The sequence below is a fragment of the Nanorana parkeri genome, unplaced genomic scaffold (genome assembly GCF_000935625.1).
Source record: "Nanorana parkeri isolate BGI_ZX_2015 unplaced genomic scaffold, ASM93562v1 scaffold1184, whole genome shotgun sequence".
In the NCBI taxonomy this organism is placed as follows: Eukaryota; Metazoa; Chordata; class Amphibia; order Anura; family Dicroglossidae; genus Nanorana; species Nanorana parkeri.
In genome coordinates, this window is record NW_017307452.1 from 691402 (window position 1) to 706851 (window position 15450).

General features: G+C 39.7%; 1 protein-coding gene across 1 annotated transcript in view; it reads left to right on the plus strand.

Moving 5' to 3' along the window:
• Positions 1 to 12858, plus strand: part of ATP2A2 (ATPase sarcoplasmic/endoplasmic reticulum Ca2+ transporting 2) — a 60776-nt gene extending 47918 nt beyond the window's left edge. The window contains exon 21 of the mRNA XM_018568424.1: positions 12184 to 12858. Within this exon, the coding sequence (XP_018423926.1) occupies positions 12184 to 12197 (14 nt within the window). The 3' untranslated portion in view covers positions 12198 to 12858. The remainder of the gene's footprint in view (positions 1 to 12183) is intronic.
• The last annotated feature ends 2592 nt before the right edge of the window (positions 12859 to 15450 follow it).

Genomic DNA, 15450 nt, shown 5'->3' on the forward strand with positions numbered 1-15450 from the left:
ACTGATCTAGACTATTCAGTACATTATACATTAAAGTGACGCTAAACTCAGGAGATAAATCTTAAAAATACATTCAAGTACCTTAACTATTAACAAAAATGTATCTTTGGGTGTAGATCCTCAAATCATCTCTGAATTCATGCCAACACTGCCCTTCCTTCTGGAGGGTGGCTACTTTTGTTCCCCATGGTCCCTGTGTTTTGTAAAGCAGCCCCGGCTCCTACCTTGCCACCTTGATGGACTACAATCGCACATTTAGTTTACTTATTTGTATTGAGATTGTAGTCTATCACGAGAACGAGTAAAATCGGTGAATACTTTATAACACACACAGGGACCAGGAGGAACAAAAGTAGCCACCCTGCAGAAGGAAGGACAGTGTCTGCACCAATTCAGAGATGATTTTGAGGATCTACAGCCGAGTGGTACACAAATAAGTAACTTTTATTGATAAGGTACTTGAATGTATTTTTAAGAGTTAACATCTGAGTTTGGTGTCACTTTAAATTCTACTTTGGGTTAAGGTTTATCAAGCAGGTTTAATGCATGGGATGGGAAAATCATGACACAGCTGATTGACTTCCAAACCGAGATGTGACAATGGGAAATATTCCAGTAACATTTGCAGGAATTCTTGTGAGAAGATCTCATCTGACTGCAGACATGAAGAAATCTGTAACCTTTGCCATAGGTAGACACAGACAAACTGTGTTAGCCACCACACTTAGTCTGCAAACACGATCATGGAAATAGGAGATCAGTAAACAGGTAGTTCAGCTTTCCTGGGAGTACGTAGAGATAGGGAAATGTGAAAACTTCCCTCTGTATGTGGCTAGCAGCTGTGGTGGAACTATTCCCATGAGGCATTGCAAGATTCTCACAGCCACAGACATGACTCCTGGAAAGAGATGCATCATGGGATTTGTAGTTTCACCACGGCTGGAGTTTGGCTACCCCTGGGCTAAAGGATTCAACGTGTAAATCCATTTAAGTTCATTATGTTGCTGTGCCTTGAGCGCCTGACATAGATGCCAAATACTGTGATTGTTAATTTAGGGCCTGTTCACGCCATTGTACGGCAGTAACGTGTTGGCAGCTTGACAAGACATGCATTTTAGTGCACCGTAATGCGCTACAATGTAGTGTGGTGCGTTACAAAAATGGACATTTTTTGTTGTTGGGCAGCATTAATGCAATGCACAATAACACAGCACAAGTGTCAATGAAGCCATACATCAGCTTAAGGATCGGTCCACCTGTATAACCTTCATTCACTTCCACTCTTGAGTGATGTGGGTGCACCTACCAATTCTGATGCTGTAGCAGTACTTGAACATTGTTTTAAAAATGGCTTGTAATACAGAATTGGCATTTGCACTCTCAGCTTTTTAAGATGTTTGTGGGTTCATTGATGCATTCAGAATAAAGAACATGCATTTGTATGAAGTAAAAAAAAATAACACTGTTGAGCAGGTCAGTAGTCCTTGGCATATGTTGCTGTACAGACCACTATATTTAAGTGTTCAGATGTTTGGACAACAAGTGAATTAATTTACCTCTAATGAAAAGTATGCCAGGTCCAGAGTTCTGCTGGTTACTGTAGAAATGTCAGTTTAATGCCCGTAATGCACACAGCTCTCCTTTTCCAGCAATGCGACTGAGTTCCATTTCTTGTACAGTGCAGGGATCTCCCCTTGACCATTCACATTTTCTAAATGGGCAAGGGAGAGATAGGGGAGGGTAAACGACAGGATCTCCCCTTGTCCATTCACAGGACGCTTTGTATTTGGTTTAGAGTTTTGTGACTGAACAAGGGAAGGGGAGTGTAAACAACACGATCACTGCACTGTAGGAGAGCTGGAACTGTCAGTCTCGTCTTAAAAAAAAAAAAGTGTTAAAAGTTTAATATCTGGCATGAATAAACTGTCATTTCTACAGCAACTAGCAGCACTCTGTACCTTTGCATGTTCCTAATTAGAGGTAAATTTATATCCCTTTCCCTGGGATTCCACTTTAACAAAATGTGAGATGGATCTTCACAGACATGTCGGTGTTCAAATTGTTTATAGTTTTCAGTAGCTGTACATTACATACTAATCTAAGCAAGAAAATGAATGACTATAGTCTAATGAATATTTCAGTAATGATTCTCATCACCGTTCCACCAGTCCAACAAGGGCAATACTTGACAAGGCTCAGGATGTATGTGCATACAGATGTAGATGAGTTTGTTGGTACCCTTACAGCTCGTTCAAACAATGCTTAATTTCACATGAAAAGCGAAGAAATTAAAAGCAAATATATATATAATTTTGCTGAAATGCATATCGGCAAGCCACAATGCCTGTGGGAGGATGTCCTTTGGACAAATAAGACAAAACTGGAGATTTTTGGCAAGTCATATCAGCTCTATGTTCACAGGCAAAAAAAAAAAAAAAATGAAAACCTTCAGAGGAAATACCTAATTTGAAACATGGAGGAGGCTCAGTCAAGTTTTGTGGCTGCTCAGCTGCGTCCTGGCACTGAGTGCCTTTTGAATCTCTGCATAGTACAATAAAATCTCAAGACTTTCAAGGAATTCTAGAGCTCAGCATACCACCCACTGTCAGAAAGTTCTGCCTGTTGCAGGTCATGGGTCCTCCATCAGGATGATGGCCCAAAACACAAAAGCACCCAAGAATGGCTAAGACTATTCTGAAGTGGCCTTCTATGAGCCCTGATCTGTATCCTATAGAAGAAATAGCTGAAATTGCAGTCTGGAGAAGGCACCCTTCAAACCTGAGACAGCTGAAGCAGTTTAAAGGAGTGGGCGAAATTACCTATTGGCAACTACAGTAGTCTCCTTGAAAGCTACAGAAATCACTTATTTGCAGTGATTGCCTCTAAAGGTTGTACAGAGATCACATCATTTTTGGCCATGGCATTTTCATTTTTTATTTAAAATATTTTGTTGAATCAAAAAGGTCTTTGTTTTGTTTTTTATTACATATAGAACAAAAAAATATGATGGATGCAGAATACTTTGGTCACTTAAATTTTTGGAGAAAATTGTAGGTGCTTCTCGTTTGTGGAAGGGTACCAGCAAATTTCTCCACATTTGGAAACTCCCTTTTGCTCCCTTTTAGTCGTACAGTGGCAAATTATAGGAGTGTTTAGCCCCACAGGCCAGTCTGCTTTTATGGACCCCAATGTCCTTCAGAGAAAGAACCTTTATTGTGATTGGATGATGGCCGTAAATCCATAATGTCATTTAACAGGTAGGCGAGACGTTAATGCCAATAAAGCTCTTTTTGCAAATAAAAAATTTGTAGATTCCACCTAACAACAATGTGTTTTAGCTGCTTCTTAACCTAAAATGGCTAAATGCACAGGACAATAGTTTGCTCTTTGTAACACAGAACAATTAGTTGTTTCCATTGAGGTTTATCTTCAGTAATGGTCTTTCTACAGATAATTGCAGCTCCTCTGCCTAAGCCCATCATTCCAGTTTAGCAACAAGCCATATTTGTACGTTTCTCATGGTACACAGTGGATTCCTCAAGAGCCTGGACAAGGCAAAGCCTATTTTAAAATGAACTGTCATGCATCAATATTTCATTTGAGATAGCCAGAGAGGTGCACTTATTTTGTATAAAGCAACTTGTACTTTGGAGTTTCTAGCCCTTTAGTATGATACACATATTACTCCTGGTAATATGGTATTCTATGGAACATTAAGGCTGGTGTGTGAAGAGGTGTTTTTTGTTGCCCACAGCAAGCAAACAGAGTCCTTTTGATTTCCAAACCTGGACTTCACAAATAAGAATGTGATTGATCGCTATGGACAACAAACATTTTTTCTATAGTACAGGTTAGAATCTAGGCCCTGTCTCCACAAAAAAAACTTTCACCTTGTGAAATAAGGTTTTTTTATCTGAAAGTGGATCAGAGAATACAGTTATCTTATTGCCCATAGCAACCATGCAAGTGTCATTGTCTGGTTTCCAATAAGCAAAGCTTAACTTTTTCTTTGCTCCCTTTTATCGCTATTTGAGGCCTGAAATGTAAACCAAGAAAGCCAACCTAAATGAGCTGCTGCACAATGGTTCTGCAAATGCTCTGCAGGACATGTACAAGCTTCACGAGCACATCGAAAAGGTTTTGCATGCAGTTGGGCTGATTTAGCCAGAGAAGAAGCAGGAGAAGCAGATCTCTGCTTCATCAGCTGCTTTGGGGTTCCCAAGGTGACGGGTAGTATAGACCCCTGATGTCTCCATAAAGAGGACCAGTCATTGTATATTTATCGCATAGGGGGCTTGTTAGTCCCCTATGTGATAGCAATAAAGTTGTGTAAGAAAACAAAGTTTTAAAACGTGCGAAAACAACAATTAAACTTTGTTACATATCACTGCGCATCCCAGAGTGTGAGCAATAATTGACTGAGGTCACTCAACTGATGAGCAGTAAAAACATTTAAAGGTTTGCCCTTGGCCAGTTTTAGGTATGGTAGTTTTTTGCGATTTCACGAATTTTAAAGCTTGACGTGTTCAGTATCTTTTTACTTGACTTGACCCCATCTTCTATATTTAACCACAAATTGGGTATGAATAAATGTTTTATAACATAGGGAAAACGTGTGGTTTGTCTTTGGTTTTTTAATACCACCGGAAAAAAAAAAGCTCCATCTGTCCCAAAAAAATATAAAATAAATTTCAGTACGGCATTGCATGACGGAATAAATGTCAAAGTACTGCAGCGCTGAATACTGAAAAATGGCCTGGACAGGAATGGAGTTAAACACCTCGGTCAGCAAGTGGTTAAAGGGGTTGACAATCTTCACATAATAAATTGTGTGAACACTGACCTAAATTATCCAATCATGTACAGATGAAATAAGTAAACACGAGTCTACTTTTCACATGATTGGATAATTCAAGTGCATATTCACACAATTTATAATCTGACTATTCTCAACTGCTTTAGTAAATCAGCCTACATGTGTTCAACTCTTAAAACTTGTCCTAAATCCTATTTCATTGGCAATATTGTTGGTTCTGGAGGTGAATCATTCATCTGAAATTGGTGTTCCCCAAACAATCTCAGATTTCACTAAGGAAGGCCAACTCTGGGAGTGTCTGTTCACTTCATAGATGTGTGTGCACTGTAGGTCATGCCAGAAGTTTCAGCTGTTTTCTTAACCCATTTAATGCTGTTGCTTGGAATCCAGGTTAATTGATGTTTGCGTGTACTGAACTTATTCTTTAACTTCATTGTAACTGGATTTGCAGGATTATTCTCATCATAAATGTTCAGTCCTTCCAAAAGTTATTTCAGTTACAGGTGAAGTCTGGTAGGCCAAGTCAGCTGCTGACTTCTTAAACCATGTCCCCAATTCTCTACTTGTTCTGCTTAAATCCTCATTCCACCTCCTGTTATGCAGTGAGTGTTCCCAGTCAGTTTACAATTCTCTAAAATAAAATGTTTAATTATGAAACGGTGTGCACGGAACACATGAATCGCAAGTTGGTTGAAAGTGTAAAAGTACCTTATTTTTAGCTGAAACAGTGCTGATTGGAACGAATCTGTTATCTGGTCCTATAACCCTAATGAAAACATTAAAGTGATATTAAAGCTTTAGGGTTTTTTTATTTTTATTTTTAGCAATGAAAGGGCATCAATAATGCAGATGTTTTGTTTGTGGGTTTGTTGTTGTTAATGTTTCCATGCCTCTTCTCTAGTGGATCCCTGCAGCTTCCCAGCCCCCCCTCCCCCTGCCTTCAGCAGCAAAGTGGCTGCTGTGGAGGAATCCGTGCATGCTCATGCCTGCAGGAGCTGTGTGCGTCCATACACACACAGCCCTGCGGAAGGCCATGCCCCTCCTCACCGCCCAACAGGTTGATTGGCAGAAGGAGCCTATGACTCCTCTGCTCTTAATCTCCTCCAACCAGGAAGTTTGGGATGGAGGATCGCTTCGGTGATAGGTAAGCGTGGGAGGGACGGGGTAGTCGGAAAGATCCTGGGTGTTTTTTTACCTTAATGCAGAGAATGCATTAAGGTGAAAAACTCCCAGCCTTTAGTAATACTTTAAAGTGTATGTACACCCAAATACTAAAGTTGTGCAAATAGCTCTCATTTCGCCTTGTAATTGTGATTTAAGTTTCTTTTTATATTGGTATGAGTAAATGTTAAATACCTGTTGATCCTGCCAGTTTCATCTCTCTATGAGGCTTTCTCTAATAGTGTGACAACCAGCAGCCGTGCTGGAGGAGGTGATCATCCTCCGTGTGTGCCACCGACAGTTTTGCTTACAGCCATTCTGGTGAAGCTGATGTATGCTGCTGGTTGATTGACAGCTGCTCTAGCCATTTAGCAGCTGAGACTGGGACTTCCTGCAACTGCCACTTACTGGAAAGCTTGGCCTGTGACAGGAAGAGGAAAATGTATGGTTATACTGGCAGGATCAACAGGTAATTGTTATGGTTGGAATATATAGATATATATATATATGTATGTCTAATTTTTTTTTCCTGTGCCTGGAGTTACAATATAAAAACATTCATTTTCCAGCAAGTTTTTGAAAAATGACCCAACAGACAAAGGCATCTTAATAGTTTCCACTGAAACTATGAAACCATCTATACTGTTGGTGGTAGGTTATTATCTTTGGGTAATTGTTCTATACTTTTTTGCAATCAAAAGCTGGTTAAAATAAAAAGTATTGCTGTGTGTAAAGCTAGAAAAAAAAATCAGTTTCAGAAAAAGATATCCTTTTTTATGTGGGCCTCCCTACCACCCTAAAATGTGCTGCAGGCTCCCAGAGAAGGAAAATCCGAATATAAATCCAAAAGTGAGGTGGCACAATAAACTTCATTAAGAATCCACGTTTTCATTAAATCTCACTAACAGATAAGGCCTTGGCATCTCCAAAGCCATTACATGGTGACATTTTGGATCTGGATTGATCTTTTCGAAGCCAGTAAGTTAATGTATTGGGCAGAATTGTTATAGATCACCATGTAACTGCATTGTAGTATATACTCTATTTTAATGAGTTTTAATGAAAGCTTGGATGTTTTGTTCCTTTTTGTGAAATCCACTTTGTTTACAGATTTATGGGAAGAATCTGAGCTGTGCCCTACACAAAACAGCAAATATAGCAGGGGCAGGCAACCTCCTCACTCAGCTGTGGTTGAACTACAAATCCAGTCATGCCTAGTTTCCTGGGAGTCTTGGCTGTTTGTCTTGCAATGCCTCGTGGGACTTCCAGTTCCACAAAAGTTGGAGTGACCATGTTATCTACCACTGTGTTAAGGTGACGCATATTATACTGCACGTTACTGCAATGCATAACAGTCTGGCATCCCATTGCACAGGTACAGTAAGTGCTGGCAGCCCTGCACTGCAGCTCATAATGCATGTTGTTCGCTATGTATAGAAACAAAATGCAGGGCCTGTTTGTTTTCTATTACCTTGCATTGGCAGTCCATTCTAAATGACTGGGCTTCCTAACCCACATGACAGGTGTGAATTAAAGTTAAATCCTAAAAATGTTTTCTAGTACATTAACTATTTACCAAAATGTATCTTATTTGTGTATCACTCAAATCATCTCTGAATTGGTGCTGACACTGTCCTTCCTTCTGGAGGGGGGCTACTTTGGTTCCCCATGGTCACTGTGTGTGTTGTAAAGGAGTCACCACTCCAAGCTCGCTCCTGTGATGGACTACAATCTCAATACAAATGAGTAAACTAAACATGAGATTGTAGTCCATCACGAGAGGGGGCTACTTTACAACACACACAGGGACCATGGGGAACCAAAGTAGCCACCCTCCAGAAGGAAGGACAGTGTCGGCACCAATACAGAGATGATTTGAGGAAATGCAGCTGAGTGATACAGAAATAAGGTTCAGTATTGTTAATAGTTAAGGTACTTGAATGGATTTTTAAAGATCTAAATTCTAAGTTTAGTGTCACTTTATAACTCCCACAACTTTATTTCTTTTTACGTTTTTGGTAGCATGGTGAAGGGTTATTTTTCCATCTGTGAGCTGCTGTGGCCTATTACCCCTTCCTGTGCCAGAGTGGCAATGGAAGTGAGTACATGTTAGACAGGATACATACAACATAGAAAAATACTGTAACTCTCTTCCACATTACATCAATGGCCTGTACCCCTGCAGGAGAGATTCCATACATTTCCTATGCTTGCTACACAACTGAGAACCTAGACAGCAATGAAACCTTGGATGTTCTAATTTCACCCCATGCAGTCATTAAAAAAAAAGGTGTCTGGGGTTCTACTTTACTTTGTTCTTTTTAAAGTGTGCATGACTTTTACATGTGGAGCATGTACATGCATTTAACTGAAAGATACAGCTATGTTTTAAGCCACAGTGCAGATCATGTATTTGTTATAAAATTCCTTATCCTGCATTTACTGCTCCATCCAGTAATCATGGGAGATTGAACACAATGTAGACCTCTAAGAAAGACAGGTAGCAGTCTGAGAAAAAGTAGCACAGTACCTTGTACAGAAAGTCCTGGCTTTAGCCAAAAGGTGCCTCCACATGTACAACTTGTGTTTTAATCTTCTTTAAGCTCTGTCTGTAACTGTTTTGGGTAGGCTTTGAGTTGCAATACTGTTTCCTAATGCATTTAGTTACAGCTGCTGGTACAGCTACCTTCTTTAGAAGTGCAAGCGAAAGAGTTTTTGCTAGAAAGAGGTTCAAGCCTACTATGTCCATAAATGGTTAGAGTAAAAGCAAGCATTCCTAGTGACCAAGCTGTGTTTAACTGCACAGTCTGATACATTGAAGCTGCCAGGAAAGTCTTGTATGACTTTTTCCATTGCATTTCATCAATCTTTCATACTATTTTACCCAATTACCTCCATTTTAAGTAAGACAAATACATTTTAATTTTAGACCTGTCTTTAATGTTTCCATGATTAAGTTGATAAAATTCTTTAGAGACTAGCTTTAATTCTTTTCATTATGGGATTTGAAATGAGTACTAAACTGTGTTGTGGAAACTTGTAGATACGCAGGGTTAAAGTCCAAAGGTTGATGTCATGAACCTAATAACATGCACTAGGTTAGAACATTGGCTTGCAGCAAGGGTCCCTATAGTAGCAGTAATAACATCCTGTAGACTGTAATATCCCTATGCAGAGCGGTGTTATGTAAGGCGTAAGGGAGAAAACTATGTTAACCTTTTTCACTTAAATGCTGCTAACTCTCCTGGTGCTAAGTCATTGTATTTTAGGAATTATAAAACCTCTTTTAAAGCAGCTTATAAAGGAAAATAGAGTAACTTTGAAGAGTCTGCATTTTAATATATTATCAGGCAATCCAGTCAGTCTCCCTTTTGGAACCACTGTAGATCTAAAAATGACAAGATAAGCTGTATAGCGTTTTTATTTTTTTAGTCAGTTTAGCTTGCATGTGTAATGAGCAGTTATGTATCGTTTAGTCAACTATGTACCTAATAAAGGTCCCCATGCACCTTGCAATTATCATTTGATTTCCAAATGATAATCTGCCAGTTGATGTGAAGTCGACGATCACAATGACTGTACAACTGGCGGAATTTCATCCATCTGGCAGGCTAGAAAACGTTTTTCGAATCCTACGAAAATCGATGGATTATTGGCGTTTTCGTACGGAAAAAAAATTGTGACATTGGTTGCTGTTGTCTATCCTCACAATATTTAGCTATGTATCAAACACTGATATACTTGGTGAAGTCCATCTCACATATTTCGACAAGGTAGGCAAACTGTCCCATTAGCAACGGTCTACAAATACCTGGCTTACTGTCATAAGACGTGAAGGGAAAAATGAATACTGTGTATTTAGCACAGTATTGTTAATGTAGCATTATGGTGTCACATGACTTGGCCAAATGAGTGTGTGACATTTTGAATAAAATCAAATATTTAATGGTCCATCATGAAAAGCTTCAACTAGGGAAAAGTATTGTCTTCAGACACCAGAAAGCTGTATATTTCGATAGTGTCATTTGTAATGGTTTGTGGAGCCAAACATAAATCATTATGCTGTAGAGATGAAATACTGGTTCTTTGTCTGGTAAGTGTTGCATTGGTGTTATGCCATTCAAGCACACTCAGTTTTTGCTATTGGGTGTTGCACTGGTCAATCCAGAGCTTACTGGTTTGTTAGGTTAGTGGTGCACAGCCTCTGTCATGGTGAGCATTATTTGCCAGTTTATTACTCGCTACCAAGAAAGTGATGATTCTCATATTATCCAACTTCACATCCTATCTCATCCGGGAACTCTAATTTATGGTCTGGCTCCAGAGGTTGTGCTCCTCTGGTGTAGTTTACAATCTGTTACGTGCTTTTCAGTAAATCTAGCTTTATGCTGTACTCATTTAGAAAATAATCACTGTGGTTCACTGGCTCGTGAGCTGATAAAGAATATACATTTTTTTTTTCTTCAATCAAATCTCTTTTGGCTCACAATGCTGAGTTTGATGTATAAACGTTCTGAGGCAACGAAAATGTGAGCTTTGGGCTGCAACCAATTTGATCTTCCATTTTCCTGTTGTGAACTAGAAAAGGAATATGCCTCTGATTTTATACATCAGCCCCACCATGTCTTTAAATTAAAATATGTTGGTTCTGATTCCTGTATTGACTAAGGTCACCGTGTCTCACCTGTGATCATATTGAAGAGATCCTGAGAACCTACCACTGACTAATAGTTTGGACAAATGCAATCAAAATGTGTGATAAATTTACCCTTTCACTCATTTCATTCTTAACATTTCACACCTCTACTACTCAAACTGGGAAAATTAACACACTTTTTTCACCCACACATTGACTAAATGTTTGCCATTTTGAAATTCACTGTGCACCTGAATGCCATTAACCTTGGTGGCGTTGAATAGTTGTGTAATTAAGATTAGACAACATTGCATTTATTTACTGTTACATTTATAATCTAGATACTCACTGTGTTATTAGAATTACTAGAATAGAGTTTTAGGGTTATCATTTTCTTTTATTCACTATATACTGTGTCTTAGAAAACTGCTGGAGAGTAAAATCCATTGCATCTATTATAGGACGTTGTCATAACATTCTGTATTTACACGGGCTAGAGGAGTTAAGTGCTACGTATGCCCATTGTTGCTCCTGTTGCATCCTGAGAACATCTCAAGTCCATCTCCAGGGAAAAAAAAGTCCTTTACATAACGTCCCTAGACAAAATGAGCATTGGGCTACCCCCACACTGCAGGGGAAGTGGGGGGGGGGGGTTTCCCCCCGGAGATCGGCTTTAATAGATACAGCAAGTACATTGAGAGCCCTTCTTCACAAGTGTTTAAAGAGAAATCGAGGCTACGGCTAAGGTGAAAAGGGGTGCAGGGCAGCATATGATAAATTTGACTTGCCTATGTGCCTGTAGTTAGTAATCCATTCTCCTAAAAGCCCTGTATAAATCACTTATCAATGTGTGCCCAAAGACTCCTCATAGGCTTCTTTTAATGGCAAACAAAGCTGGAGCCACATGAAGACTTTGAGGAGGAAGGCATTGGGGCCTTTGCCAAAAATGGATTGCGTCTGTCACTCTTATATGCTTTTCTGTACCTATCTTAAGGACTTATTCTTGTAGCCTGGAAGTCCTTTATCAAACATTTACTGTCTACTGATAGTATCATTGTAAACGGTTTGTGCTTACATTTTATCATAATTGGCCTTCTACTATTACTTTTATGTTTGCTAAAAAGACACTTAAAGTGATAGTATACTATTCCCATAGCTTATCAAAGATTACTTTATTGATGAAGGATCCTTCCTCTCTATATTATCTAACCCATATCACAGGTAGGTTAACATTTAGTATATGGTAGCGTACATATTTTCCTCTTGAGGGGAAGTATCCACTTTAATTACTATAGTAAACCCTAATAAATAGCTCTGGTACATCTTTTGAGATTTGATGATCCCATTAATGACAGATTTGATACATATTATAAAAAGACATATATTGTGATACTTCCTCTTTCATATAGTATCGAAAGGTATATAACAGATTAGCTTTAAAACTCCAAATACTGCTTTTAGTTCTTAGGCCTCTAGGCTCAGCAATATAACTTTCTGTTGTACAATTGAAACCCTGTCATTCTACAGCCTTCTAAAAGCTGATCTATTTCTTTATTTTTTTCCTTTGCAGAACAACTGGAGTAATCCCCCTCCTTAAACAATTGTGCAGAGATGTAAGATTGCTTTGTTGCGTGCATGTGTGTGTTTAGACGCAGTTAATGGGTACAAGAAATGGCATGTCTACTGGGCTTTGAAAATTTGCTAAAGTGACAAAAAAAAAAAAATACACAGCAGCAGAATTAGAAGATTCTGTGGATTTTAATTATTCAGTCCACAGTGAAGATGCAATATATTTATTGAATACATATTAATCTTTTTGCTGTTGGAGGGGCACCTTGAGTCCTATGTAGTATTAGGACCCTCGAACATCAAATAGATAAGGAAGAAATCCTGAGCAGCCATGTTTGTGCTTCGCCATATAAGATGTCATTGATTCATGTACAATATCATTGTAGTGCATGCTTTCAGTTGTAAGTAGCCAAATGTCTGTATTGTATCATTTCCTTTATAAACAGCTATGTACAATATGCACTTGTTCTATTTATAAACTCCATCAAAAGCTACAGATGTTGAATGTTTAAAATGTAAATCTCCACATCACCATTTCATACGTTTTAGGTTTGTTTGTTTTTTAAACTTGTTTGAAGTGTGCAAATATCATTTTTGCACTGTAATAATGTAACTTATTAAATTATAAAGCATATAACATTTTGGTGCAATACGACTTATTGTGATGCTTCTGTTACAAGAAAACAATGTCAGTTACTGCAAACGCATGTTTGGCCTTTAGGCAATTGTAAATAAATTCAGTTGTTGCTGACAATGAGAATCATACAGACATCATGGTTTCAGGTAAATAAAAGTTTGTTCTACTATATACAATTGTGACTGAGTTGTCTTTCTTGTGCAGTTAGGTTTTTCAGGTGTTCCTATTGTATCAGAGAACTGGCCTTTTTCTATAACCTGTGCCCATATACCTGTGATTTACATTTACCCCAAGTTCCAACCAAAGTCTTCTGTTTATAGTCCTCTTCCCCTACAAGTTATAATGCATTCAAATGCATTTTTCTCTCTTCCTTCAGTCTTAGATGCTAGCACAGTTGATCAACAACCGCAACCCTCAGCATGTGCCCACATACAACCTTTTACTGCAGAGAAATGTGTCTGGCTGTTACAAAGTGCAACGGGTCTAACTGGTGCCTAGTGGGAGTGCACAGTTATAGACATCCTGCACACCTGTGTAACAAGAAAATGGAGGTTGTCAGTAGGGATCAGGTTTGTGTTCTCCACTACCATGGGTTTGCAGGGAATCCTGTGTGTTCAGGATTCATGGACCGTTTGAACTAATACGAGGACTCACCAGGCTGAATTCTTTGGGTTCCTAATGTACTACCTGGATTTTTAACTTGGGTCAGCTGGCTTAGAAGGGACAATAATGGGGGCGTTATGTGCTAGCCCCCTCACTATAAAAGGGTGGGTTCTCATCAGGCATTTGTCAGTGTGTCTTGGAATCGCTTAGTCTGTGGTGGGCTTCATATTTCTTCTTTTTTTTTTTTTTTTTATGTGTAGTGTATATATATCAGGTTTTTGTGTGTGTGTATATGTATATATATATATATATATATATATTATATAATCTTCTCAATCCCCAAAAAGTTGGGACATTGTAAAATCTACATAAAAACAGAATGCAATGATTTGCAAATCTCCGAAACCCATCTTTTATTCACAATAGAAAACTTAAACAAATGTTTAAACTGAGAAAATTTACAATTTTAAGAAAAAAAATAAGGTAATTTTTAAATTGATGGCAGCAACACATCTCAGTAAGTGGTACTAACAAGTAAGAGCTGGAAGAACATTTTGCAACTAATTAGGTTAACTTGCAACAGGTCAGTAACTTTGGGTATAATGTGAAAATTCCGCTTAGCTTTGAAGTGGACCTTTAGCCCTCATTCACACGGGTAACTGCCGGCCCGTACAGATCTGTGCAGCATGCGCGGCCATATCGGGCCGCTCCAGGGAAGAACCGGTGCTGCGTGTGATTTGTACACAGCAGCCTGTCCATCTCTATGGGCGTACGCGGCTGTACACCGCCCTACGCTCACCCGACCTGCACGTTCATAAGGGGGCTGGTGTCCCTGCTCTGACGCAGACAGAATCCATCCTGTCAGCGTACGAGCATGGACGCGTGCTTCCATAGAGAAGGACAGGCTGCTGCGTATAATCACACGCCGCACCTGTCCTTCCTGGGAGATGGCCGTGAACGCAGCACGGATCTGTACGGGCCGGCCATTTCTTGTGTGAATGAGGGCTTACTCCTTTTGACTAAAAATCACAACGGCATACAGCTCTGAATGCTGATAGGAAATCATCTTACATTCATTAACTAAATAAACATATTTTTATTTTACTTCATTTCTTTTTTTCCACTTTTGTTCCACTTCCTGGTTCACTCTGATACAAATGATGTAATGTGCTCAAGCGGTCCTTCCTGAGAAGGTTACATCAGCAGAACATTGCTGGGAAATCTCATCTGTAATCTCGAGATCTCAGGGAAAGGCATTTTCCTCCCCTAAGATGAAGTGTGCATGGTCACATGTCCTAGTCACATGTGCCAGAGTTTCAAGAAGTAAAGGGAGATCTAGTAACCTGCCCCTAGTAAACATGGCCAATGTGGGAAGACTGGAGCAGAAAATAAAAATAAGGTATGCAAAAAATAAAAAGCCTGCAATTATCTAGATGATCTCTATGTAGATTGTCATTGCTGTACATTTATAAAGGTGCCTTTGTTGTTATTTTGAAGATATGGGTAAAATTCCTCTTTAACCACTTCCGGGCCGGCCGTAGTAAAAAAACGGCCGGCCCAGAGCTCTCTAGATCTGAGCGGGCATCTTTAGACGTCCGCTCAGACACGCCCCCTCACGCGCGCCGGTGGGAAACGGCCGAAATTTAAAAACATGCAGCCGTGCCTGTTACCATACAATCGATCCGCGTGTATGGGGTGCTGATCGGTGTGTGTGTCCCCGCCCCCCCCCCGTCATCGTCGCGCTGATCCCGGGCTCTGCTGTGCCCGGTGCGAGCCCGGGATCAGCAGGTCGCCTGTGTCACGGGATCAGAGGGAGCTCGGTACACGAGCTCCCTCCGGTCCCCTCTCCTCTGCAAGAATGCGGAAGTGTTGTATATTACATCACTTCCGCATTCTTGTGTCACTCTCCAGCTTCAGAAGCTGCAAAGAAGCTGATGGAGCAGATCTGTGCTTCATCAGCTTCTTTTGGGGGGTCCCTAGGTGACATTAGGGGTCTTGGAGACCCCTGATGTCTCCATAAAGAGGACC